Source organism: Falco rusticolus, chromosome 12 (genome assembly GCF_015220075.1).
Source record: "Falco rusticolus isolate bFalRus1 chromosome 12, bFalRus1.pri, whole genome shotgun sequence".
Classification (NCBI taxonomy): domain Eukaryota; kingdom Metazoa; phylum Chordata; class Aves; order Falconiformes; family Falconidae; genus Falco; species Falco rusticolus.
The window spans coordinates 9,448,952-9,476,674 of record NC_051198.1 but is presented as its reverse complement, the minus strand read 5'-3'; the positions used below and the strand labels follow the sequence as shown (position 1 = coordinate 9,476,674).

Here is a 27,723-nt window from a genome sequence, read left to right as displayed (position 1 = left end):
TTTGTACACTGAGGCTTCTTGATTTATTTCCCTTGAGCAATCTCAGGCAAAATATACTGTACTTGCCAAGACTGATTAAAATTAAAGTCGTCACAGTATAAGTTTTACGGTGAATCTTCTTAACTGTTAGAAATCTCTAGTGAAAAAAACAAAAAAAGGAAGATAAAATAAAAAGATGTAAAATATTCAGACGAGGCATCCAAAAGCTAATGCATCTTGTTAAGCCTCCAAAGATCTGTCAGTATTTGAAAGCACATCTCTCATCTTACCTCCATTGAAAATCACCTCTCCAAGACAGTCTCTAGGAACTTTAGACGCACAGCGTTTGTGGCAGTTGAATCTGCAATCTAAAACAGAAGGTAAGTCCATGATACCAGAACCTTACTCCTTCTCAAACACTAACATTCTATCATTCACTACTTCCACTGCAAGCTTCAGTTCAGATTCATACATTTGCATGTAACTGAAGACAGCACCAAATGAGGTCACCTCCAGAAGGAAATCAACAATCTTGTCCTGATGTCACATGTTGATTTGCCCAACCACTATGTATTATGTCAGCGCTTCCCTTTCCAGTAGAAAAGTTTTCTGCTTCTCTAGCTTTCTCTGTAGTTCATGTTTTCCATTATGATGTCATTTTTCCCATCCTCTCATTTGTTCCACATCCTTTTTCCCATTGCTATATGATTTAAATCCCATCTCTATCATTTTTCCCCACCTGCTGCCTAAGACTTGCAGCCATCAGAGCCTCCAGGATCACACACCTATATCACAGCGCAAATATGCTCTGCAGTAAATCCCAAAGGCCAGTTGCCCTGTCATTCAGATTACAAATTTGGCTGAACACTGAAGCTCCATTTCTGCCTGCTGACACAGGGCAGACAGAATAATGTTATGTCCAGATCTGGCCTGACGTGGAGATGGAATCTAACCTGGATGTGTGCCATTTCTACATCTGAGGTATCAGATGCAGCCTACTGAACAAAGTCCAGCATATGACAATAGCAGTATTAACAGGAATTTCCTTTATTAGCAGTATCACTGTAATTTTCAACTCTATATAACATCATTAATTTCAAAACTCCCTACTGCCCCCACAACTGTTTTCAAACTGATAATTTATTCCTTTTATGCTCTCCAAATAAAGCTCATTGTGCTCTCCTTTTAAGGCCAGACAAGAAAAATTTATCATCATCCCCCCTGGTTTTAGTAGCAGAGAAGCCAAACTCTGGAGCAGAATACAATCCTGTTCAGCTTCTGAGTGCCTACGAGGAAACATCCTAGGATGAGACCAGTGAACTGTCATTTCTATAGCACTGTTTTCAGTCCATTTTACAGAATATGTTTACTTCCCTAGTTTGGAGGGGGCTGGAAGAAACGTATTTCAAATCCTACCAAGGAACTAGAAAGACTAAGAGCGAGACAATCCTAATAAATTAAACTACAGCTAGAAACATTCTTGGGTACTGCAATGCAACTCTCTAGTCTAGGAAACAGTAAGAAATATTCCCTAGCATGCTTTTGGCCCACACCATTAGTACAATCCCAAACAGTTCCCAGGTCTATTTCATAAACCAGAGCATCACTGTTCCCAACATACAGCCACCCAGGCTGGGATGCTAAGAAAACTTGTTCATGAGTACAGGTCATTTTGTCCCAGTTGACCTCAGGTGTCCAGGAATGTTCTGGGCACATTTAGTTTATTACCACAAATACAGCCTTAGCAATCCCAAAGATCATCCTCAGAGTCCAAGTAGAAGCCTGGATGAATTCAAGAAATCCAGGGCTCTTACGGGTACTCAGGAACATGGGACTGCTGAAAGACCCCAAGCTTTGGGAATGTGCACAAGGAAGTCGATGGGAAACCTTAAGAATCTGTAGGAGAAAGCAGTATGAAAATATTTTGATTGTTTGATATCAACTCCCGATATATTAAAAATATTTATAGGATCATACTGCATAAATGGAGTCCTATTAATATATTTGGTTCTGTCCTGTGCATATACATAACATTTCTCTAGGCTTGTTTTCCACACACACATGCTGTTTTGTCCCATGTCATTCATTCCCTGAAACTGACCTGGTAGCCCCATTTGTTCAGCTGGATATACAGTTACAACAACTGTATCCAGTCAGTAGCATCTATACGTTAAAATGGCAAAGCACCTTTTCAGGCTTCATTATTTATGTATTACATGTATCCAAGAGACACACTGACTCAAAAAAAACCAAAAAAAAAAAATCAAAACCAGTTCAGGATTCAGACTTCAAACAGGCTACAAAGACTGCAAATAAACAAAGACATAAAGGAAAGAGAAAACTGGTTCCTTACTTACATAAGACAGTAGTATTTTAGTCAAAAGAAAGTTAACACAGCTATAAGCTTACAATTCTTGCTTTCTTCTACTAAAGAAAATTGAAAGCGTATTAAGCAACCTCTTTCCAAATGTTGATCTTTGGTACTCACATCTGACAAACTCACATGAGAGAAATGTAAAGTCCTTTACATACTAATGTTTATGATTCATCACTAGTTTTCTTTCCTGCAAAGCAGCTGACAGATCCGCACTATCCAGCAATAAAGAGCCAGAAAAAGATCACAATGTCATAGGAAGGGTCTGGGAATTGCAGTCATGCATCTTAACATAGGTTAAATAAAAACCTAAGCCTAATCTAATTCAGAAGAGGCACCTACCTGGATAAAATTTTTCCAGAAGATAATAACTATTCTGTGCTAGAATAACATAATGAAAACTTACAAATTCTTTAGTGATTAGCCTAGAAGACAGACATTGATCAAAGACAAGTATTTCCCATTTTTATTAATTTAGAATTATCCTTCTAGAATTAAGGTGTTCCTAATTTAATCTACATGTGATTACATCTTATTTTTCCAAAAAACACATCCAATGCATAGTCTACTAAAACGAAAATGAGGGCTGCTGTTATCCTTTCAAAAATAGAAAATTTTTCAAAACTTACACTGCCCCGTTTCACAGTATACAACCTTCTGCAACCAAAATGTTACGTTGAAAACAGTTTTAAAACAAGACCTTTACTGGAATTTATCACTGCAGCAGAACATTAAATGTTTACCTTTACACTGCATTCCTTGGCGAAACAGGCCCTTGAGCAGCCGTTTGCAATACTGGCATATGGTGGGGCGAGTGTAAGAGTGAACAGCAAAGGTGTGTGGAACCTTCACTCTGCAAAGCACCATCTTCTCCATCCAGATGGGACGGCCACTCCAGGAGGGAATCCTCTTACTAGGTTCTGGGCAGCACCGCTGAATAAAGAAGGTATACATGATTTGCACCAAAACATGACTTTTCAAAGTCATGGCAGGTGAGAAGTCCCTGGTGACTGGGAAGAGGCAAACATTGCACCCATTTTTAAAAAGGGTAGAAAGGAGGACCCTGGGAACTAGCAACCTCAGCCTCACCTCTGTGCGTGGGAAGATCATGGAACAGATCCTCCTAGAAGCTATGCTAAGGCACGTGGAGGGCAGGGAGATGATTAGAGATAGCTAGCATGGCTTCACCGAGGGAAAGTCCTGCCAGACCAACCTACTGGACTTCCATGATGGAGTGACTACATCAGTGGACAAGGGAAGAGCAATGAATGTCATCTGTCTGAACTTCTGTAAGGCCTTTGACATGGTCCCCCACAACACCCTTCTCTAAAAATTGGAGAGATGTGGATTTGATGGGTGGATGGTTAAAACACTAAGTTTTAAATTAAGTTAAAACAAAAGCTTCAGCAATAAAAACAAAAAAGGCATTTAGTATTACACTGAACATTCAGCAGGATAAACTTACATTTACTCACGTGTACAGAAAAACAAAGGAACTCGGCCTTGTACCTAAAGCATTTTAAGGTGGCTGAAAGATGAACTGCAAACATGGTACTACTGATCATCTGAGCCAAGTATTTGAAATCGGACAGCACAGAAGAGGTGTCAGAGGTACTGAACACGCACATAGAAACCACAGTTAAATCCTGTGATAGGAGAACTGGTTACAATTCTGTGTTCACTGAATAGATCTTACCAATAGTTACAAACAACAGAATAAATATTTTTCATGACTCAGGACTAGGCTTTGTAGCCTCTAGCTAAAAAAATTATTTTCTTGAACTAGACAACCTGTAAAGTTTATATTTTAAACTATGGTAAGAATCATTACAGTGTACAGTAATAGAACTAGATAAGTAGGAAAGATGAAGTGTCAAAAGCACTGCTTTTACCCCACTGTGAAAGCAGCAATGAAACAAATGTATCTTATCACTGCCTGTCCTGTCTTATGATCCCCATATAGTTGCAGTATAATCAATAACCTCTCAGCAATCATCATAACAAAGAACTATTATGGATGACTGTTTTTACTGTAAAGCTCTTCATCCCTACACCCTCCTTGACAGGGCTTGGCTTTTTTAAGGTTAACTCTGTGAAAAGCTTAACAGCATGTCAGGAACACTCTCTCCATCTCCCACCATAAAAGCTTACAATTTGTACTGCCTTAACCAAGTAACTATTCTATACTGATACTGTAATTACAGAATAAATCTGTATTACAAAGGCAGCAAGGTGTTTTACCATTCCTGAAACCAAAGCTCTTAGAGTTCATATGAGTGACAGGCCAATAACAAATTTCTCCATGAAAGTTGTAATTTGCTTCCCTTTCCTCACAGCAATAATAGTTACCAGTGAGTGTCACAGCCTAAGACCCACCAGATTTAAAAAAGAACTAAAACCAATCATAATGGTTAAGCTCAAATCCTTTGTACTTGTTACAAGCCACTTGCAACACTATCTAGTTCCCCAGAGGTGAAAGGATTTAAAGCCAGAAACTGTTCCCCCTTTCACACTACATACTTCTTCAGAGGCAGAGGATGTGTATTCAGCTTGTGCTGGTCTTGGGACTGAAAGCCCTGCTCCTGGCAAAGACACATTAGACAGACGCCTCTTTCTCACTCCACTGCAGTTATTTGGAATCTTGAAGGCACATCGCTTATGGTAGTTTAACCCACAACCTGAAAGATAAGGGTTTTTTAGACAAAAAACTCCCAACATTCAAATTAACAAAAACAGTACTAATATTTTGATAAAGCAGTTAAAAATACGATCCAGGAAAACTGTAAAGGCAGAAATATTGTTCTGTTAAATTCTCTTATTTTAGTGTTCTTGGTGCGATACACAAACGGCTTTTTTTGCACTATTTGCTATAATACTGGTCTCCTGTCAGCCCCGCTCTAGAACAAAGCCTAAGGCTCCAAAGCAGCAGATCCGTGCTTCTCACTTCTCCTCCCACCAGGAGGCTGGCACCAGTCCCTCCTGCTGGAGCACAAGAGCCAGGGAGAAGGCAGTGAGCAGGCAGCGCCAGTACCTGACAGCAGGCTGCAGGGTGCTCCATAGCCAGCTGGAGGAAGGCCATAAGGAAAGGGATTCCCCTCCGGGAGTCTCTCCGAAGTCTGTGCTCCTTGTGTAAAGCACACACTTGTAAGCTAACTAATTTTTTTCAAAGCGGGGAAACAAGAACACATCTTCAGACATTTGCCCAAGGTCACACACAGTTTGTGTTAATGCTAGGATCAGAACTCGGGTTTCCTGATGCACAACCCATTCCAACTCTATGAAATACTGTATTTATCATGTGCTAACATATTGCACAAGATACAATTTCTTCTTCCACATCTTACACAGATACATATATACAAAAATACACTAAGAATCACAGACTTACCTTCACATTTTAATCCTTGTCGTACCAAACCCCAAAGCATCTCTCCGCAGTAGTCACAAAAAGTAGGAGCCTTGTAGGAATGCACATAAAGTGCATGAGGACGAATCTGGAAATCTTCAACTGTAGCCAAAGCTTTTAAAAAATTGCAGTAAGTTATGGTTCTTGCCACAGGATCAACAAGGATTGATGGAAAAAATAAATTGTTTTAAAAATGGCAGATCCAAAGAACACTCATGAGCTGTTTAGACATCAGCATTTCACTGTACACTATTTAGATATGCATTTAGAAGATCACATACTTTTCAGCAGCTTTTTTATCGAGGAAAAAAAAATCCATTGGATTCTGTAGGCTAATAGCCACAGCTGATCAACAGTATGAGTCACAATGTTGAAAACTTCACTAAGCTGAGAAGACAAATCCAACAAGCTTTGCTAAAATCAACAGTAAACGCTTGAAAGAGCAAGTTCATTTTCAAGCTGCTTTGTAACCTTCAGAATTTTCCAAAGGACAGTTCTACAGGTTACATTTTTATCTTCTAAAGGACTTTTTCAGTAAAAGTTTATTAGATTGAACCCTACCAAAACAGAACTGTGGATAGTTTCCATGGAACACTGGAAACTTCACTAGTAATGTCCTTTTTCTTAAACAAGCCTGGATATATTTAAATGAAATTTTTGTCCTATTTCTTTGGAATGTAAAAAAAAGAAAAGAAACTGGTATTTTACATCAACATTACCTTGCCCTGATGGCTATTATTCTTTGATCAAATATATACTGCATATTCAGATTATCATGTCTGCTTTAAAACCCTGCAGAAAGAGGTTTACGTGTCTTCAAAATGCATCAATTTCTTTGGTCTGTTTATAAGGAAACTGTCAGAGATTGTCAGGAAGAGGCACACACAACAATTTTTCCAAATACGGCATTCACCAGGAGCGATGAAAAGCTCAAACCAAGATGATCAACTACTGAACAGCCTAGACATGCCTACAACAGCAGGTCCTGAAACGCAGCCAAGGAACACAGCCTTATGACTGGAAGTCATACTTTATTGATCTAACTTACAAATCTGATCCCACGACAGCCAAGAGATCTCTTTTTCTAGAACATAACCTCAGTTTGGCACTTAGTCCTTGAAGTCTGAAAGAACTGCTCGATACTAGTCCAACTTTTATTTGTAGTTTAACCGCAGCCAGCTTTTGGTTGAATTCAACAAGTTATCAATGAAACACAGCTCAAATCAGTTAGGAGTTTGGGCTTTTTTTGTCCTCATTATTAAAGAGTACCACAGGTTAATAGCCACCACTCTAAGGAGAGTTTATCATTAAACTTTATCATTTAAAATAAACTGTTTTCAAGTACTACAATAACCATTAAGAGGCTGTCCTTATATTATGATTCAGCAACTACGTTTATATGAAGCCTTTTAGCAGTATAAACCATCAACGGCAAAAGCTACAGAACAGAAAGACAGATCAAAGCAAGAGAAAGCCAACAACAGGGCTAGAAGAGCAAATTCTGAATCCTACCTACAATTCAGCTTCAACAATTATGATAATAAACTTATATTATCATAATTATAAATTCATATTCTTATAATTCAGATTTGTTTCTAATAGTAGACCTGAAGAAGATTAAAATATGACAATGAAATGATAGCAAAACTGTGTACTGGAATTTCAGTACCACATGGATTTTCTTGGAAACCTCTACCCCAAAACAGTGACCCAGTATGAGACTTAAAGAGCTCAAGGCAAGCACGATAATAATGTTCCATAAAGTCCTATTTTTTTTAATCTACTGAATAAAGCACTGTTCCACTGTTACAACAATACCTACCAGAGAGCACAACCTCAACAAGATCTCCCTCATGGATCTCTTCTGCTGATGTAATTCGTTGCAAAATATTATCTGAGTTCAGGTCATGACGGAAGAGGAGAATTTTGTCATACATGCCAAAGAAACCACACTCTGGGAACTGCAATAGAAAGCAAACTCTGAATTAACACATGCTCTTTGATAATCCTATCCATAAATGTTTTTAATAACAGTTACAGAATTTGAGCATTTTAAATGTTCCATGAAAAAACAGATCTGCCTATTTTTGAGGAACGGAAGCATTTTCTGAACTGAAATGGAGCATAAAAAGGTTAAAAAAAGCACAATAACAACCAAAAACCCACACCAAAACAGAATATATAAAATCTATCAATACCAACTTCCTCATTCCCTCTTACCAACAGTTTTTTTCAAAACCTGAAGAGAAAAAATGTTAAGTGTTTTTGTTTCTTTGGATTTTTAATCTCTCAGACCTGCATAATCAGTCTGGCATCTGAAAGCAAACACAGGTCATTCTAACTCGGATACTACCACCTGTAACCCTTATTTCACAGACTGGTCAGGCAGGTATTCAGCTCAAGACACTCCAGCAGCACCTGCCACGCTTTTCTGGAGGAGCAAGTCAAGAGAGGCTTCACGTTGTTGTTCTACAACAGTTTAGATCTGCAGATGCAAGAAAAGGAAAACTCGATTCCAACAGGACAGAAGATAATATTGCAAATCCATCTAGGGAACAGATGCATTAAGTAACATGCCATTTTCCCAGACACCTCACTGAAAATAGCTTTCTTATTCTGAATTTTCCCCACTCTTCAAAATATTGGCAAGCATGATTAAAACTTCTTAAAATGAAAAGCTTAAAAGTAAACAGCTCACAGAGAAAGAGTAGGAATAGACCCTCGAGAGGCATGAGTACCAATCAACCAGCTCCTTCAGCCTTTTTGTTTAAACCAGAATTCACTCAAGGTGGGCACGCACACAGGAGTGCTCCACCGAAGAAAACAGGAAGAACGTGGGGAAAAGTACGGAAAAAACACACAACAAGCTTTCAATTCATTAGCTAACAGGCTACAGTTTGGTAATTTAGCTCCTGCACAGCCAATAAATAACAGGGTCTAAATCTACATAAAGCTTGTGGTGTATCAGTTGTACTTAACTAAGTAGTCAATTGTTTCTACCAAAACAAAGAAATAATGAAGGTATCTATCACACTCATTGTTTTCACGCTCCCTTCCCATTCAGACAGAAGATAATTTCCTCTTTCTGGTAGCAATTTTATCTGAAATATTAAGTTGGCTTTCTCTGGTTTGGTGTGCACACCCTACACACATTTATACTACACATAATACTTAAGAATCCCCATGTTGTGCAAAGCATACTATCTACTTGGACCATCACAAAGACAGGCAGAATTTGTGCCATTTATCCCATGCAAAAGCAAAAGATGGATGTGACAAAACTATACTGACACCAGTAGGTATTTAATCTGCAGCACCAAGAAACTGATTTGCTGGGCTGGTGCCAAAGCAGCAGACTGTTTCCTCTGTCGTCCAACTCACTCTTAGGTTTCCTACATGATTTTGATACTCTCTTGTACTCTGTACAGTAGCCATTATGGTACAGATACAACAGCAGCATTGTACGTCCCTAAACCAGATTCTTTTTAAACCTTTATACAGTAAAATGCTATTGCTTAAAATCCTGGACATCATCTGGAATTACCTGTAAGAACTGCTCTCATCATATTATAATTCAGTATACTCATACATTGATTCATCTTGATAACTAGCAAATATCCTTTAATACCCTGAAAATTACAGCTTTCCAATTTCCCAAAGATTACTTGTATTAAGAAAGCAAATAAAAAGCTTGATAATTAGTTGTGCCGTCCAAATATGTGTCTCAGTATTTCTGCAAGTACACACAGGACTTGACTTTATATTCAGAACATGCATAGATATAGCACGCTAGTAATTCTTCCAAGGGAACTGGCAGTTCCATGATCCTGCTTTAAGCTCTAACTAAAATTCCACTGTGCCTCAATTACCAAGAAAACAAGCTATAGTTTCATTTCTTTAAGTAAGTGCTGTGAGTTTTATTCCTTGATACTATATAAACTGTTTAGCCAGGTATCACATCTTAATGCTAGTGTCAACAAGAGGAAGCTACTACATCAATGCTATAATCAACTGTATCCTCAGGATAGTTTCCATTTATAGCATATCAATTGCATCATGCTGCTGAAAAACTTAATTCCAAGAAAAGGGAGAGAAAATCAAGATGAATACGATATACATCTGTCTGCAGATAAACATGACACCTTTTATTAATGTTGCTACTAATTTCAGCTGCCAGGAGGGACAACTGAGACGATGCAGAGAATCAGTGTGAACTGTTGCCCCTTGGTATTAAATTCATAGAACCACCTACAAACCACAGATTCCAAGGAACGTCCAGAGCTATTTCACACGTTTAAGTCTCCTTCTTTTGATAAAGATGTCTTTGTTTCTCTTTTTTTTGCATTTTTAGAGATCATAAACCTATCACACAGGTGCCAGAACATCCCTACACATAATCCCCTACCCCAGTAACCAGAGGTCACATAATCATGTAGCAAGAAGCACTTTCTTTAAATGCTACGACGATACGTATTCTGCCTGAGCACCACCCACCCATTCTCATGTACAAATTGTGGATTTATTAAAATATTTTCAACATACAACATCAATTTTGGTGACTAAAAAGCATTAGCAGACATAATAAACAAAGTTACAGCTGAATACTCAAATCCTCTTTGTGACAGCAACAGTAATCATTGAAAATATGAGACATTACATTCCTTAGAAAGCTGCATCAACATTAAGTCCAAAGTTTGTAAATAACAGTATAATGCCTGTAATTAAGATTTGTTTTTCAAATGAATTCCAGATAAAGGCTAGATTAATTTATATGGCATAAAAGCATTGTAAAAAAGCAAACCCACCTATTATTGACTGCTAGAAGTGATGGCATCAGCACTCCTGTTTAGTCCTACATTACTTGACCTTTTAAGCTACATATCGTGAATGCTTATGATACTGCAGTGACATGTTTTACTGTCCTCTCAAAACAAGTATATACAAAAGACAAAAAAAGGCTGGTCACCTGCAAACAGGGGCTGGTCAGAACAACTGCCTGGTCATGCCCCATGCCTGATCAGCACCATCTGTCCTATCTTCTCATTAAATTCCATTTCTGTTTTCCTGGATGATGTGTTCTCATGCTGAGCGTATGTGTGTGTATAGGGAGTCCGAGCACCAGCAGCTGGTGCCAGACCACAGGTCAGAGGACCCACACGTCTTGGGTGTCAGCACAAATGAAAAAAAGAGCTTGAACATCCAGGTGCCAGCAACTGGAAAGACCAAGATCCAGTGACTGATACTGGGCAAAGGGTGCCTGAGCCCAGCTGCTGGAGATATCTGCTTTTTGTTGTTGTTAGGGGTTGGGGGGTGGTGGGGGTGGTTTTTTTGTTTGGTTTTTTTTTTTTATTATTATTTTTTGTGTGTGTATTCCCACTAACAGGCCTTCACCCCAAACCACCAGAGAAGGGCACAGTATGAGACCATCGGTGCTGTTTGTGTTCTCGTGAGTGCTCTGTGTGCCTGCCTGTGTCGATCTGTGTGTATACACCGACGTGTAGTACACCTGTAACCGAGTGCCTGTGCCTACCGGAATAGGTGGCCAGTCTTGCTACTGGTTGCACCTGGGGCATGGAGCTGCAGCAGCCTCGCCCCTGCCAGGAGCCTGTCCGATTCAACCATATCTAACAAAACTTTTCAGGCTTGATGAACAAGTCCTTGCACACAACCCCCGCCAAGATTCCCCCGTTATAAAAGAACAGACCCTAACACAACGCCTGACCCCTCCTTTCCACCCGCTTCAGCTCAGATTCCTCCCCTCTGCCCCCAGCACAGCCCTGTGCGCCCAAGCGATGGAAGCACTGGCTGGCCGCCCTCTGCGTGGCGGGCCCTGATGAGCTGCAGGTGGCCCGCCAGGGCCCATGTCTGAGGCACTGGGCCAGGCTTCCATGGGGGGAGCTATGCAAGCGGCTTGGCTCCTTGCAGACGTGCAGCACCCTGCTCTCTCTTCCGCTCCCCAGCACATTCGGGAATACAGCATTCTTTGCTCGCACCTTAGCCAGAAGGCTATGTGCAGACTGCTGGCCAAGAATAACCTCATCGATCAACAAGGTTTTTATTTCAAGTGCTATCTTTTAGCAGAATTTTTACGCAAAGCTTAAACTATGTTCAAGTTGTATGCTACCAAATTTTTCTCTCTTGCACTGCAGTGAAGTATAGCTTTTATAGCCCTTCAGTTACATGAAGTTGTTAAAGAAGCACTACCCAGTTCCTTTGAAGTGTTAAGAGCTCATAATGTAAACTTGAAAACAAAACTCAAGGCAGAATTTTTTAAAGCCTGTTTTATCTTATGGGATTACACAGCTATTACTTTCCTGCATAAAAGCCCAAAGTATCGCACAATGACTCAGAATATATAAACTGCTAATCCCAATGTTACTATGTTTCCTAAAAGCAAAAGGGAGACTGCTCCCAGCGTTAACAGTTCCAAAAGAGCATCTAACTACAGGAAATCACTTGCAGGAAATCGACATATGCAATAGACTATGCCAAAATTAAATCTCTGGTACACCAATATCATCAACTTACATAAAGAATGTATGCAGTCCTTTGTACTTGTGTGGTACTAGCACAAGTTAACAGTAATAGTGCACTACTAGAGTTACACTGAGGAAAACCAATTGGTGTTATCTAGAATGCTTTACTGTATTACAGTATGTCTAGTTTCAACTGATAATGCATTACATCGTTCTTTTTACCCCAAAGAACTCAATATACAGCAGCCAGTACTGCTGGAGCGAAACACAACTGAAGCTTCTTTCTATCTTGGCAGTAACTGAAAAATCCCTCTACTTCAAGTTCCAGGACTTACTTTACAAAGTTCTGGACCAGTCGCCAAAAATTCACACTAGGGAAAAGCGTAGGCGGATATTGTTTCAAGGTCCAATATCTCATGACCCATCATAACTCAAAACAAATGCTTCAACCCACTGAAAGTTAATTCCAAAGTCTAATGGTGCAAAACACCCATTACCTTGGAAAGTCTCTTTGTTCACTGAAATCACTCCAATCTATTATCCTGCATCCCTACCCAGCTCTTCACTCCCACTCTTTAGAATCGCGTGCCAAATTCACATTATCACACAGACAATTAGCTTCAAACGTGTTGCATGAGTTCTTTCCCGCACCAGATGCCTCAGTACAGACATACTTGGACTACTGCTTGGCTAGGTTTTCCAGCATACAAACCTATTACCATGCTGGAAATGTTAATCTGCCCCGCATATACGAGCTCCGTGCCGCCAGAACTCCCCAGCTCCCATCTTCTCACAGGCGTGTTTGCTTCTCATGCCTCAACTCTCTATTACTCTGCTGCCTTATTTAGCTCATACAAAGAAAGCAGATGACAGGTCAAGAAGGCAGACCAACAAGGGGGAAAAATGTTTTGAGCACAGCTGATGAATACAAAACATGATTCGCATTCATTTGAGAGCCATTCAAAAACAAGCACCTAAAACTACTATAAGCTTAACTTGGAGAAAAACCAGGAAGGAAGGCTGTAGTACTGCTACCTTTTTTACTACACCAAATTAAGTTGTTACTGCAAGAGTTGTAAAGATCCATTTGTAATATGGATGGATTGTAATAAGATCCTTGTAATATGATCCTTTTACTCCTCAATATTTTAATAGTGAAACATCTGTTAACACTTGAGAAATCATATTAAGCTTCAAGTCAACACCTCTGCCACAGTTTGGTTAGACAGCCATTACCATGACAGTGTCCAAACCTTTGGAAGACAGCTCATATTCTTTCCACATGTTTTGGTCTTTTCACAACATGACAATTTAAAGTATTTTAAAATAAACACTTTTTTCCGCTACAGCAGCCCTTGCTGAAGAGCTAGCTATCCAAACTACTTTAATTCAGCCCCATTAAAATTTGAGTTCTTAGGCATACAAATAATACAGGTATACAGCTGTCACCTGGTTAGAAAATTCTACAGATACATTTACATGTTCTTCATGGCAGCCTTTCCCCCTGCCCCGTCCCCAGTTATCAAAGCAAAATGTTTAGAATGCATCTCCTCATCTCCCTCTCTCCCCCTCCCACCCTAGCCTACTTAACCTTCAAAGGCAACTGGCTAGTTTTCCAAACAATCCAAGGACTTCAGTCATATTCCAATTAATGAGAATGAAATCTGACCTAGTCTAATTAAAGCAATAGGCACAACTACCAAAAAAGTGCATACACACTGACAGGATCACATTTAATTATTGACCAGGTCAAGTTATTGACCAGGGAATATAACATACCAGGACTATATTCATAAAAATGATAAAAGTATGAAACCACAGACACAGTGGAAAGATTCACAAGCAAGCGTAACATGCAAAATTTAATTCCTTTTAAACACAGCTATACTTCCAGTGATTGTGTTCTCAACAAATTACACAGTTCAGAGCCTTGAAGAAACAAATACAAGTATCTGCATAAGTGGCTATTGACAGATTAAAGCCTGAATTCAGGCAAGTCAAAACAGCATAATGTGACTGGAAACAATTGGGGAATTATAAAGTGTAAGTACTGTTGGGAGAGCAGACAATGTTTAAGGTAAATAATGACACCTTAAGGGATCTGCCTATAGTGAGAAAGATGACCAAAAATCCCAACATAGAAAAAAATAGCCAAAAAGACGAAAGAACAAAGAAGCACAAAGCAAGCCAGTAATCAAGTAGAAATTTGATTATAAACCACCATGAATTTGTCGTTGAGAGACAATTACACATGCAGTTGAAAGAGTGATCATGTTAGAATAAAGAAAAATGAAGACAACAAAAATATTATTGCTAGCAAAAGCAAAGACACCAAACACGCATGAGTTACAGGAATCAAGATGAAAGCAACAGGTGCTAGATGAGGTTTTCAAGCCTATACATAAGCAAGACAATTTTGAGACTACTTTGAAGAAAGAAATTGAAAAACAACATACTACATATGGAAAAGTTCAGCAATAGCAGAATTGTAAACACCGTTGGTGAAGAAGGCTTAACAGCAAACCCAAAACAGGCAGGCCACGGAAGGAAAGACTGCGTTTGGAGGTGAGCTAAGTAAGACACAAGATAGACAAAAAAATACTGGGCTGGATCAAGTTGATAAGAAAAAGATAATTAGAGAGGAAGCAAGTGCAGCAAACATGAATGAAACACTAGAAATATACAAGGGCAGAGAAAGAATAGGAAGAAAGCGAGAAAGTAAGTTTGGTTTAGCACTTTTTTTTTTGTAATTTAAGACATATGAGAGCACCATGTTATGAAAATACAGAAGAAAAATCTGAGACAAGCTTATTCATCAGTAAGACATAAGAAACAGCCCTTTCACTTTGCTAAGTGGTGACCATTTGGGTGGGTTCAGTGAAGCAGAAAAAGAAAACCTAGTTTAGAAAATTAAGAAACATATTGTATGGGCAACGGTTAGAAAGGATCACAAGAATTTCAGGCAAACATCTTCAGGTAGGAGAGCAACTAGCCTACTTCAAAATGCAAAGCCATTGGAGGAAAAGTATGTAAAGGAGGAGGAGTGCTGAGTATGACCGAAAATCGAAAGGATGAAGGACAGGTTTGTAGATAAAAAAGGTAGATAAGGGAAGTTTCAGATTCATGAAAGTGAAGATTTGGAAGTTTAAGAAAAAAGGTACAATAAATCTTGCAGGTACTGATACTACTATACAGGTAATAGCACAGAACAAACAAATGTTCCTCATTTACAGATATTAGTTTAACTGGAACAAAATACATAAGCTAGAATAAAGCATTTATAGCACGCTGTCCTACATAATTCTCAGTTTGCAGGCAGTGGAGCATCACTGTAAGCGAGTTTCTAGTTTTAAGCTGTTTAAGCCCAATGTTCTGCTGCATGTCCTCTCATGTGAGGAACAAAGAAATGGTATTTAAACACAGAAGAGGATTAAGAACTTGCCTCTGTAATATCTGATCATTGTGCAAGGACACACACTGTCCACCCGCAATTTATGCTACACATTTTTCTGCTTCTAAACACACTCCCTCTACTCCAGCAGTCATATTTGTTCGTGCTTTGGTTCCTCTTCAGACTCCCCCTGAGAACCCTGAGAACTGAGTGCTTTAACGTACAGCAGTCTAGATAAGGAGTGAACAGAGAAGATGGACTGAGACTATAACCGAGCATCTTTTGAAGCATCCCTATGAAGTCTAAGGTTTGGTTTTTCTGAGGACTTCTATTAAATGTTCCAATACACAATCTCTCTAACATAGCACTCCCTGAATTTAACTTGGAACTTGAAAAAAGTTTTTGCTCCTCTCCTGATATTTAGAACATTTCTAACAGAGCTAAGAGGCACGTAAAATATTTGCATTACTTATCTCGTTCTCCTAGCAGACATATGCCTCTTTAGTTTCAGTTCTGTTGATGCTACTTTTAACTACCCTTCTGCAAAACCTGTACAAGCTAAACCTGAAGCAGGAAGCACAGCTGACCATCAACAATCCAGCAAGACTAGCAATACAGAAAGCACTAAGAAAAACACGTTAGGTAAACACAGTGCTTATTTCCTAACTAAACTGCTTTTGCAGGACTATTTTCCCCCCAGTTGATTAATTTCCCCTGAAAGAAATAAAGATAATGCATAAAGCTATTTTTCTGAAAACTTCTGAGGATGCTATAATTACTTCCACAAAGGTTAAACTCCAGCCTTCTCAGAGATCTGCTGTTAATTCCCAATCAACATTTTTGATACTTTAATCGCAGCCTCAGATAGTTAGGAAGGAAACTTCCATTTAATTCTGCTCGTAAAGAGATAACGCTTAGATAAGAAGAAAAGCTACAAATTATTCCAAGTAAAAAAAGCTATTTCTCCTATTTAATTAAAAAAATCCAACAGTAAACAGATACTGCTAACTACAGAACTATCACAAGAACAACCTATACGGTAACCTTGAAGCTGAGAGCCATGAACTGGTCAAGAAAGCCTGTTTACACTGTTTTGTGGATTACCAGAGGAAAGGGAATCTTTAACACTGTTGAATCTCAACAGCACATGTAGTATCTTCAAAGCTTTCAACTGGAAAAAACAAGCAACTATATGCGTGACAATACACAGAAGAACACAGTTTACAATTTTTACATAAACACAAAATTATCTCTACAGCAATACTAGAATATTTAATATGTCTGCAACAGTCACCAGATCTAAGAGAAAAAAAAGTCAAGGCAGGATGTATTGCTGTCAAACAGAGGGTAGAGGGAGGATATTGCCACTTGTGCACTGGCTGCAAAACTACTTGTGAAAGATGAATCCATCACACAAGGTCGTCTCCTGATCAGTTTGCTGCCTGCAAACACGTTATCACTAAGCAGTCATCTACTCGTAGCATCAGCTGCAGCAGAGCATACACTGAATCAAAGCCAGACAAAAGAGGAAAACTGATCGTGAAATCCCCCTCAGTTTTGCAATAGATTAGGTTCAGCATATAAGAAGTTCCTTGAGCTAAACTTTTAGCTGAGCCTGCCAAAAGAACAAAAAGGCAAAACAAAAATAAGCGTGAATGTATTTGTTTTCATCTTTAAGAGAACAGGCAGGAAACATGCAGATGCAAAGAGAAGAAGTTGATACAGAAAGAAAAAAGCAGCTCCTAAAATGGCTGCGATGAAGTGCACCTAACATGCATGGTACCAATAAAAAAAAAAAAAAAAGTTGACCCTAATAACTTGTCTCCTCAGAAAGGAACTAAGTATGCTGAATTTTGGTAGCCCCTAAAGTTATTATGGAATCAGTTTGGTTGACAACTAGTATGTAAAAATACGTAAGATGCAGTAAGTTACCAGACGGGGAAAATATACACTATATATAATACAAATAAAAAAGATACACTAGCATATGCACATGAGAGTTCATACAATGTCTGCATTTACATTCTTTCAAGCTACTAAGTGAAAAAGAATCATCTAATGAAACTAATCAACCATAAACAACAATCACAACAATTCAAAACATTTCCCTAAAAAATAATCTACCTTCAGCTCCCTCCCTCGAGGAAGGAGAACAATTATTTCTTAATTATTTTATGAAACAATATTAACTATTACTTAACTACTTTTCAGGTTGCTTAGTAGGATATAACCTAAACAAAATAACACTTGGATGCAAAAACAGCAAGATCAATGTTATTTCCTTCCTAGAGAGTCAGAACTTGCAACAGCTTAACCAGGACACATTTGAAAAGTACGCTAAGATTTTTACATTTCTTGGTCAACCCCCTCTTAGCAGAAATTACACTGATAATAATCAGCTTATAAAAGAGAAAGGCACGTATTCCTTATGTGGAAAAACAACACTAGGACAGTATTAGCTGTTTGGCGGGGGGTTTAATTATTAACTGGAAACAAAAAGAAAATATCATGCAAGTCTGCAGGGCCACAGTGTGTTTCTGTAACCACAACTGGTCCTTTCATTACAGCTGGCTATACGATTCCAAGAATACCCCTTAACAGTAGTAAGCTTAAACTAGTAAAAACCTAAGGTGTCAGTGACAATCACTGAAAGTAGAAAACATATTCTCCATATTGTTAAAACTAATTCTTGCAGAGAAAATTTACCACTACATCATCTTTTACTAGATTTCACAAGCAAGCGCAACAAGATGATTTGAAATTAACAGCTTCTGTCTTGGGAGTTAGCAAAATTCCTTTGTGCATAACTAATACACACACACACATATATATATATGTGCAATTTATATATATATACACACACACACAAATACCTAACATGGATCTTTGTCCCTGTACCAAACTTCTTGGCATATTCCAAGTCAGACGCTGTTATTACTAAGCAGACTGTTACAAAACAACCGTCACCATCAGCAGAACACGGTAGCATTGTACTATACCTTCTGGTAAACTATAGAGCACACGAGGTCTTTAACAGCAGAGAGGGACAGGTCCTGAGCTTCAATGGTGACAGTCTCTCGAGTGAGACCAATTTGCAGAAGGAAGGAGACCCCATGCATAGAGCCCCGGGAGTTGGTGAGGCTCTGGGTACTGAAACTGCCATTGGAGAGTCGACTGGAGAGCCCCGACTGGGGACTAGAAGACAAAGTTGGGGTTTGTGGTGCAGCAGCATGACACGTAGGTGGGGAAAACTTCTGTAAGGATGGGGGAGAAGAGTTGTTTGCTGACATCTGACTTGCTTTACTTTGTCAAGATCTCCCTAGTAGTCAAATTCTAAGAAAAATATCTCGTCAGTTCTTGGTTTGAAATGAAAACAAGGATAATGTAACTTTCCCTTTCTCAGTTCAGTAAAACACCCCTGACTAGTAAAACTTAATTTTCCCTTTCATTCTGTGCAAGCCAAAGAGCAAATAACTTCAGCTGTAAGTTACATTAAATAAAGGTTCTCCTTCTGCAGTTACAATCAGCTGAGCAAAAGCAGATTGCCTGTCCTTTAGCACCACGTCCAGACAACAGACGCTTACATAAAGGCCTCACAGAAATACACCAGCTCTGCTGTTTTATACTTGTCCTTCATTTTTATGTACTAAAAAAAAAGCTGGAAACACAGATTGAAATAAACGTTGGTAACTCATTAAAAGTATCTTCGTTCACTTAATTCCACAGATCATATCTTAAATGCAGACTCATCTTTGTGTAGACAGACTTGTAGAATGAAAAAAAAGAGTATCCTTGAGCAACAACAGAAGTCCACGTATGTGATGAATCTATTCCTCCTTCAGAAAGTCTTCTCTGAATTCACAGGACACTATTAATTTGGAGATCTGTGAAGGTATCTGATTTCATTTTTATAAAATATTTTAGCTCATGAAATGCAGGAGCAGAATGTCTGAAGACACAATCACATTAAATGTAATCTCTGACTTCATCCAGATAATCTCCAGCATTTTGAAATGTTGTACTCTGCCTGTAGGAGAAAAGATAAAGTTGTTATTTCACATGAAATGCACAAAATTGCATAGCAATGTCACAACCACTCTACTTTTGAGGCAGCAGGATCACCAGTTCCTTGAAATAAGTTGTTAGTAAGATTTTGTACTTATAACTGGAAGTTAACGGTTTTCGCACTGTATGATACACAAGACAAAATCAGACCTAATACTGCCCAATACATTACCACATCTGTTAATTAACAGTAATTTAGCAGAGCAAAGCACTTAACTGTTAAAAGAAAAAAAAAATGTTGGGGAGGGGAGTAGACCACAGCTCTGCTCTGTAGGTGTATACTGAGAAACTGGTGGGCAGGGAAGGAAATTTATCAAATGCATTGAAATGTCAAAAAAACCCATAATGTCAAAATTCAAAAAAAGCCTCTATGTAACACATACTCAGGGTATCATTTTAATACTTTTATTCAAGACAACTGAAGAACATTTACACAGACTAACTCATCCCATTGAGCACTGGTTCCTTTGGCGGGGGGGGGAGGCGGGGTGAAGGGAATCATTTAATGCTCACATGTCTGATTAAAAAAGCGAGTATGCCACAACCTTTGAAAATAAATCATTTCATGAGCACAGGCTCAACAACACTTGTTACAAGGTGGTGTGCCACCTGATTCTATATTTCAAGCATTTCATGAGCAACTGAAATGCTCATAAACAATCATTTTTAGATTCCTCATGCAACTTCTGCCACAGAAGAATTTACACCTGAACACAAGAGTGGTTCAAGAACATAGATACTACGTATTACTAATAGTTTTTAAAGGAGGATAGAACTACACAGGGCACAAAAATCAGTAAGCTCACCTCTTCCTTCCTTCCCTTACAAACAGAAACAAAATCTCAGAACAGGTATTACTAAGATCACATGAAATTTCAGAAGAGAGATGCCACAGTTTATCACACACAATATAAACTGTCCTTAATAGAAATAAGGCTGATAAGTGGTAAAACAGTCCATTTAATAGATTACGCGCCTCTGGTATTTACCAGCGGGGTAATTTAAAACCCCACTGCCACCCCATTCTAAAAGGCAGATAAAGAAAGAGAGGTACACAAACTGCAGTACTGCAAGGAAGATAAGGTCTTGGTTCTGCGATAAAAATTCCTAACAGGGGCTCCAGAAGACAGATCTGACACCTTCTAGATTTTCAGCACAGGTATCTACAAACTGTTGTCTTCAAATACTCAAGAGTTGCTGGGCACTTACCAACAATACCTGAAAAGACAAGTTCTGCCTTAAAGAGCACACTAAATGTGATACAGAGGAAGGCCATAAATATGAAGAGTAAGTATAGCAACATTTAAGTACCTCTCTCAAGAAAGCAACCTCACAGTGCCTTCAACTCTGCTGGAAGATGACCTCTTTTTGTTTTCTGCATACTGATTTTCTATCCCTCACCTCTCACAGATACCAGAGATAGCAAATACAAGCCTCAGGGGTGGATCTGAATTAAAGGCAATAATGCCTAACCAACATGATAGAAAATGCAAGCACCATATGATGTGAAAGAATTAACGGGTCTACTAAGCAAGTTCAGACAGTGAAAACACACTGCAAAAGCTCACCTACAGCTGCCTAATTAGAATGGAAATTGTATTTACCAAGACTACGATGCGTTTGCATTTTTCATACCAAGTGTCTTTGCATACAAGCCTTTAATGGAGTTAATTTTTGGTACTTGGTAGGAAAGCATGGATCTTTCTGAGAAAGTAAAACCATTGAAAGTGCTTAAATTGTAGTTACGATAAACGGATTCTGAACATCAAATCAGTGCATACCGAAACGTATGTTCAGTCCTACGATTCTATGCTTATATATATATTACAAAATCCCCCAGAGCTGCCGAAGCAGAGGCGAAGGGCCGTGGAGGACGCCGGCTGCCCCAGCCCCGCATCCCGCCCCGCCCCTTCCCCCCGGGGCTGCCCCCTAGCCCGGCCGCTCCCCGGCGGCCTCCCCAGCACCCGGCACCGGCTGTGCCCTCCCTCCCCCGCAGGCACGACACGGCCCCGGCCCCGCTCCAAGCGGCCCCTCCCCCGCCGCGGGCCCCGGGCGCTTCCCGCCGAGAGGGACCGAAGCCACAGCTCGGGGCCGCCCGCAGGTGCCGGGGGGGCGGGCGGGCGGCTCCCCGCCACCGCGGGCCGGGGCGGGCCGCGTCCTGCCTGCCGCGGGTCACGCAGCCCCGGCCGGGCGGGCGCCGGCAGCCACCCGGCGCGTCCTGTCGCGCCCCCCCAGGTTTAAAGCCCCGCCGGGCGGCCCGCCCCTGCCGGCAGGCTCCCCGCCGCGCCGCTCCCCGGAGATGATGTGGCTGCGGCCCGGCACCCCCACCCGGGGCACCCCCCCGCCAAAGCGGAGATGCCGCTGTCGACGGCCCTTCACCCCCGCTCCCCCACCCGCAGCCCCCGGGGCAGGGCTTCTGGCCGGGGCCGCCGACGGCGACGTCGCCGCTCCGGCCGCGGCAGGAACTTTCCGAGCCCGCCCCCGCCCTTCCCCGGCGCGGCGGAGCCCGGGCCACCGCCCCCCCTCCCCTCCCCTCGGCGGGTCCCGGCCCCGGCCCCGCGCCCCCCGCCCTCACCTGCGGCCCCGCCAGACGCCGGCTGTCCCGGGCCGCAGCTGCCCCGCGCGCATCGCACCCGCCGCGCAGCCCGCGGCGCCCCGCACACCCCAGAGCCGCCCGGGACGGGCTGCGGCCGGCGCGGGGGCTGCCGGGAGCTGCAGTCCCACGGCCGCGCTCCGGCCCGCGGCGCCGCGCTCGAGCGAACTACGCGCCCCGGCGTGCCCCGCGCGGGCGGCGCTCCGCGGCGCGTGCGCGGGCGGGCCCCGCAGAGTTTCCGTTAGTTTTCTTGCCTGTGGCGCTGATGCCCCGGACCGCTAACGGGGCGGCGGGGCGCGGCGCCTGCGGACGCTGTGCCGCTCCGTTTTGCCGCCGCCGCCGGCCCGGCCGCAAGTTGTGCCCCCGTCAGCTGGTGCCCGCCTGCCGCTGTGGCAGCGCCGGCCTCGCCTTGCGCCGGCTCCTCCGCCCCCCGCCTGAGGGAGCGCCCCGGGCCTGCCCGCCCCGCCGCGGCCCTGCCCGCCGCCGGCGCCGCGCTCCGTTCACCTTGGCGGGGCGTGGGCGGCGCGGCCCCGTGGGGTGAGGAGGGGGGGATCTCCCCCGGGCCTGGGACGGGGCCCTTCATCTCTGCACAGGAAATACTTGACCTAGTGTGTCACAGGATCACGCTGGTCTCCTCCGTGGCCGCCCCGACCCGGTAGCTGGAAAGGGCTCCGTGCGAGCAGCGTGCCTGCCGCCCCCCCCCCATGCTCCCCGCGGTAGCCCCAGCAGCGGGCGAGCTGGCCGCCTGCCGCAGAAGCTCTCCGGGCCCTTTCGGACATGACTGTCCCTGTCTGCTACAGTGCTTCGCCCCCCCGCCCCTCCTCAGCTTCGAATGCTGATTCACCCAAACCCCGTCCTCTGCTCCGCGTTAGTGATGCCCCCCTTGCATCACCAGCAAATCTCTGCACGCAAGATATTTAGCAAAAACTTTCAGCAGAAATACTGAGTAAAGCCAGTCACAAGGCAAAACGGTATTTAAAACCTCCCTCCAGCCAAAAAGCTCCCCTTAAAAGGCAATACATAATCTTCCTTCTTGAATTTGGATTCAATCTCTCCGTACGATTCTTAAAACCGTGAGGAGTTAACTGCATTTTAAATTATATACCAGACCGAAAACATGTGGAAAAGGCAAACTGTTAACAGAAATTCAAAGGCTTCCAATTCTCAGCTCAGCGAGACGCAGATGGAGAAACAGATTAGTGCTCTGTCACTTGTAGTGCTGTCTGTAATGTACGTTTCTCATTTCCTTCATCTCACGCTCCTAAGGCCTGGCCTAAAACCGACTGAAGCTGAGTGGAGTCTTTTCACTTACTTTGCCTTGTTTTGCATCAAACCTTTACACAGTGCAGCTGATAGAGACTGTAACCAGGTCCGTGTTCTGACTGGAGCCAGTTTATTTGATAAATAATTAGCCTGAAGCTTCTTGTCAAAATCTGGAACTACTTTAAACTCAGACTGTAGCAGTTAACGGTTGATTCTGCTTTTAACTGGTTTTGAATCCTAAAAAAACACCCTGGGACTTTTTAATGAAGGCTATTCCATGAATAGAGGATGTTCTTGCCAAAGCTCTGCACCAGATAACTGAGCAATCTTCGTTTCCTTTTTCCTCTGAAGTGGGACTCCCACACGCCACCACTGTAAACATAGAGCTTGCCTCCATAAACATGATTTTTGATGTTTAGCACAGCAAGGAATCATACTCTGGAATATTTAAAGTGCGGCAAGCTTCTCACATTCTGAGTAACAGCCCTAAAAATAGTGCTTTATGGACAATACCAGATGGGTATTAGGTATTACCACAGTCACTGGGCAACGATTAAACATCTTTGCAAAGAAGGTCAGCTTTATACCATCCAATAGGGTTGGTGCCATTTAATTTGCTGCCCTAAGCCATAATAGCTGCTTTTTCATAAATTAGAACAGAAGATGGATTAGTTAAATCAATTTATTACAGAACACAGGAAAGCATCAGCCACAAGAAAGCAAACTGCTGTAAGTATTTGCACACACATCTGAAAGCAGCTCTGCATTTCAGCATCTATGTATAGAGCAGCACATACATCTGTGTATATGCGCAACTGACTTTGTGTGACTATATAGTGCAGCATCGTGACAGCATTAGCCCTCTCTGCACCAGCTGATGGAGCGAGCATTCTGTTTGTTATTTTTGTGACTACCGTATTTACTGATTTCCTGTGGATTTCATCAAAGTTCACCTTTTTTCTGAGCCCACATCATTCCCTCAGATGGTTAGCTTGTTTTCACAGCACAGAGCTTTCCCTACTGAAGCCAGCTGCACTTTACAGATCACTCCCTCTTGACAGCCACAAGATACAAGGAATAGGGGTAACTTTTATTGTATTGATTTGCTTTTATTAAAAAAAAATGGGTTTCATTCTATATGGACCGCTAGGTCTACATAGACAAATGCATTTGGAACGACTGTTAGATAACTCTAAAAATGCTTCAAGCTTTTCCAGTTTGAAAGTAATGTCGATAGCATTTGGATATTTTGTATTTGAAAATGGAAGCATAATGTATACATTTCTATTCACCAATCTGATGTTTGGAATATTTTCTTATCATCTATCTGGTTACAAAGAAGGCAACGTCTTGCGAGAGTTGACTGGTGCATTTGTCTGAGAAATTCCATAAACATGTGCTGCCATGATTATTTTTCACTGCTTTTGACACTGATGTTGCATAGCAAGTGCCCCCATTCAGGATTTGCAAGATCTGCAAAAAATGCTTGCAAAAAAGAGGAACTAATATCTCTATGGACAAAATTTTGAACTGCTTTTCTTCCCCCCCCCCCCCCCCCCAGCTCATGGTCTCTTTTCTTCCTCCTCTCCCCATAAGAGAACTGAAAAAGAGTTAGGAGTTCAGGTTTGGTTTGGATAAAATCCTGAAATGTGGATGTGTCTCTGAATTACCTCATCGTCTCGGTTTGAGCCCTTAGCTGAACTTTGTCCTAAAATCCACCTCCGACAAAACAGTGAAAAGTTTAGTATAAGCTTAAAACACATGGAATAAAAAATTACCTTGGTATAAATCCACTGAAAACAAAATATATTATTTGTTATATGTAATTGACCTTTTGGAATTCACTTACCCCCTACTAGTTTAAAGAATGATCTCACAGATCCTTATGCCTGCCAGGAGGGTAGCCTCATTCATACCATATAATCCTACTGTACCGACTCTGAAATAAACATAAAGTCATTTCCCTAAATAGATGTTTAAGGCTAACCTGCACACTTCACTTGCTAAAACCTTGTCCATGAATACATCAGCCCATGGGAAGAGAATCTGTTAAACCTGAATTACCAAGCACGTTACTTCCACAGCCTGATAAAGGCTCTCTTCCAAACCCCACAGGAATCAGCGGTGGACAAGTTGGCTGGGGTGAACAGCAGCTCAAGCCCACAGCATGCACATGAGCACCGGGCACTTGCAGGCCCATGTGCTTCTTTGTGAATGCCACCCTCTTCCTCTGGGCTGTAAGAGCTGCCTACGGATTTCTAATATGCGGCAGCCCAGGCTGCTGAGCACTGGACATCTCAGACTGTGTGTTCTCACTGCTGGCTTACCACTGCTGGCAAATCGGCCATAGCAGCATTACCATAGCTGGCAAATCGTTGTGTTTTAAACCACAACGAACCACACTTATCCTCCTCTCCCCACCATGGGTCTGCCACTTGAAAGAGTTGAGCATCAAAACTGTATTCGAAATGGTGAAAGGGGCAGGGATCCCCTTCTTGAGGAAACAAATCCGCAGCATTTGACGGTGCATTTCTCCAGTTATAACGAAGGTAATGACACAGCATGCAGCCTCAGCTTCCCAGAAGCGGTTTGGGCTGACAAATGCTTACATGCTGTAGGGTCAGCACAAGAAAAAGCTTTCGGCAGTGCTGCCTCCAACGTCTATCCTTCGGGACTTCAATAGATGGCACTGTCACATCAGCTGGCTTACAGGAAAGGAACGATGTAAAGATTATATTTGAACAGATAATGTATGATTTTCTTCGCATAATCTACCGTCTTTTCTCTCTAGATGATATCTGGTTACATCTATTTGATTTTTTCAGGATAATAAACCAACTATTTAAAATGCATAAAACAGAACGGCTGGTCAGCTGGGCAATTCATTGACATTTTTCAATTTGGTAGTATGGAGTAGGACTAAACAACATGTTTTTTTCTTTACTAATCCCTGGCAAAACAAAATGTTTGTCACCTTTGATTAATTTTTTTAAACTTTGTGTATTATTTTTAAAAAGTTACATAATTCTCTTTTCAGCTGTGAAGTGCACTGATTTCTGTTACATTTCAATAGATGCTTCTTTTATTTTTTTTCCTCAGTCATCTTTGTATCATTAGACATAGAACTTTCTGGGGTGGTTATGAGGGGGAGGGAAGGGAGATCTCTACTTCAAATTTTGAAAGTAACACCTTTAAAAACTCTTGTTCAATCTCTCTACACATCTGGTCCAGCACTTAAATTTTTATCTGTGTTTCCCATGTAGGTGAGATCAACACTGTCCTAAGCTGACTTTATGCTTGCCACATTCATAATCTAGCAAAGAATTGCAGCCCTCCGTGGGACCACAGTCCCTTAGGGGAAAACAGTATTAGCTGGTCCCGAATCAAGCTTATATTCTTGGCAAATTTCTCCTGTAGCTATTGTATTATTTTTTCTTCTGCTAAATTGTATGAGAACCCTGGCACATCACCCAGAAATTTTGTCCAGCATCTTGATTATATAGTCAACCACAGGAAATCTGATGGAGGGGCAAGAGATTTTTGTTCTGCTGTGTAGTCCTGTTGGGATCACTGTCAACTTGGTAGGGGGATTTGGACTGATTTCCTGTGACTTGATCTCTGCAGACATGCCAGGGCTTTTGCCTAAGAATCTGTAAACCACGCTGATTTTTCTTGGTAATCAGATGATTGTCCATTTCTCCCTATTCACCAGTGACTTGCCTTTGCATTTGGACCAGTTTCCTAACAAAGCAATGTGTGGACTTTTGTGAGTGGAAAGAAATGACATTTATTTAAATTAAATCTTCGTTTCCCCATGTACAAGAAAAAAATTGGATACAGCCACATTCTGAGTATCAACCGTAAGGACGCTGAATCTGCAGTAAAACTATCACCACCAGAGATCCCATCTGTATGCTGGGCAGCAGGTCCACCAGCTTTTCTAGGAAATCAGTGGAATCTGTGTCAAGAATCTGAAAAGCAACAAATCGTTCCACGTCTCTCATATCGCCCTCACAGACAGTTTGAGCACTTGCAAAGCTGCGGTTGCCAGGATGTGGCTTTCCAGCACGAGGCTGAAGAGCAGCAAGATGATACTCCTCCTCACGCCCTCATTTCTTTCTTGCTTCATATTTTTTTTCTCAATTTTTTTCAGCATTAAGCCTGAACTTTAAGAAT

The 27,723-nt window shown here is 41.5% G+C and overlaps 1 protein-coding gene across 1 annotated transcript in view; it reads right to left on the bottom strand.

The window, feature by feature from the left end:
• PRKD3 (protein kinase D3) overlaps positions 1–22,380 on the bottom strand; it is a 45,762-nt gene extending 23,382 nt beyond the window's left edge. Inside the window, exons 1-7 of the mRNA XM_037405081.1 lie at positions 22,267–22,380; positions 18,626–19,653; positions 7,582–7,720; positions 5,742–5,873; positions 4,874–5,031; positions 3,097–3,286; positions 270–347 (exon numbers count right to left, since the gene is read on the bottom strand). Coding sequence (XP_037260978.1) covers positions 270–347; positions 3,097–3,286; positions 4,874–5,031; positions 5,742–5,873; positions 7,582–7,720; positions 18,626–18,916 — 988 coding nt within the window. The 5' untranslated portion in view covers positions 18,917–19,653; positions 22,267–22,380. The remainder of the gene's footprint in view (positions 1–269; positions 348–3,096; positions 3,287–4,873; positions 5,032–5,741; positions 5,874–7,581; positions 7,721–18,625; positions 19,654–22,266) is intronic.
• Between the last annotated feature and the right edge of the window lie 5,343 nt (positions 22,381–27,723).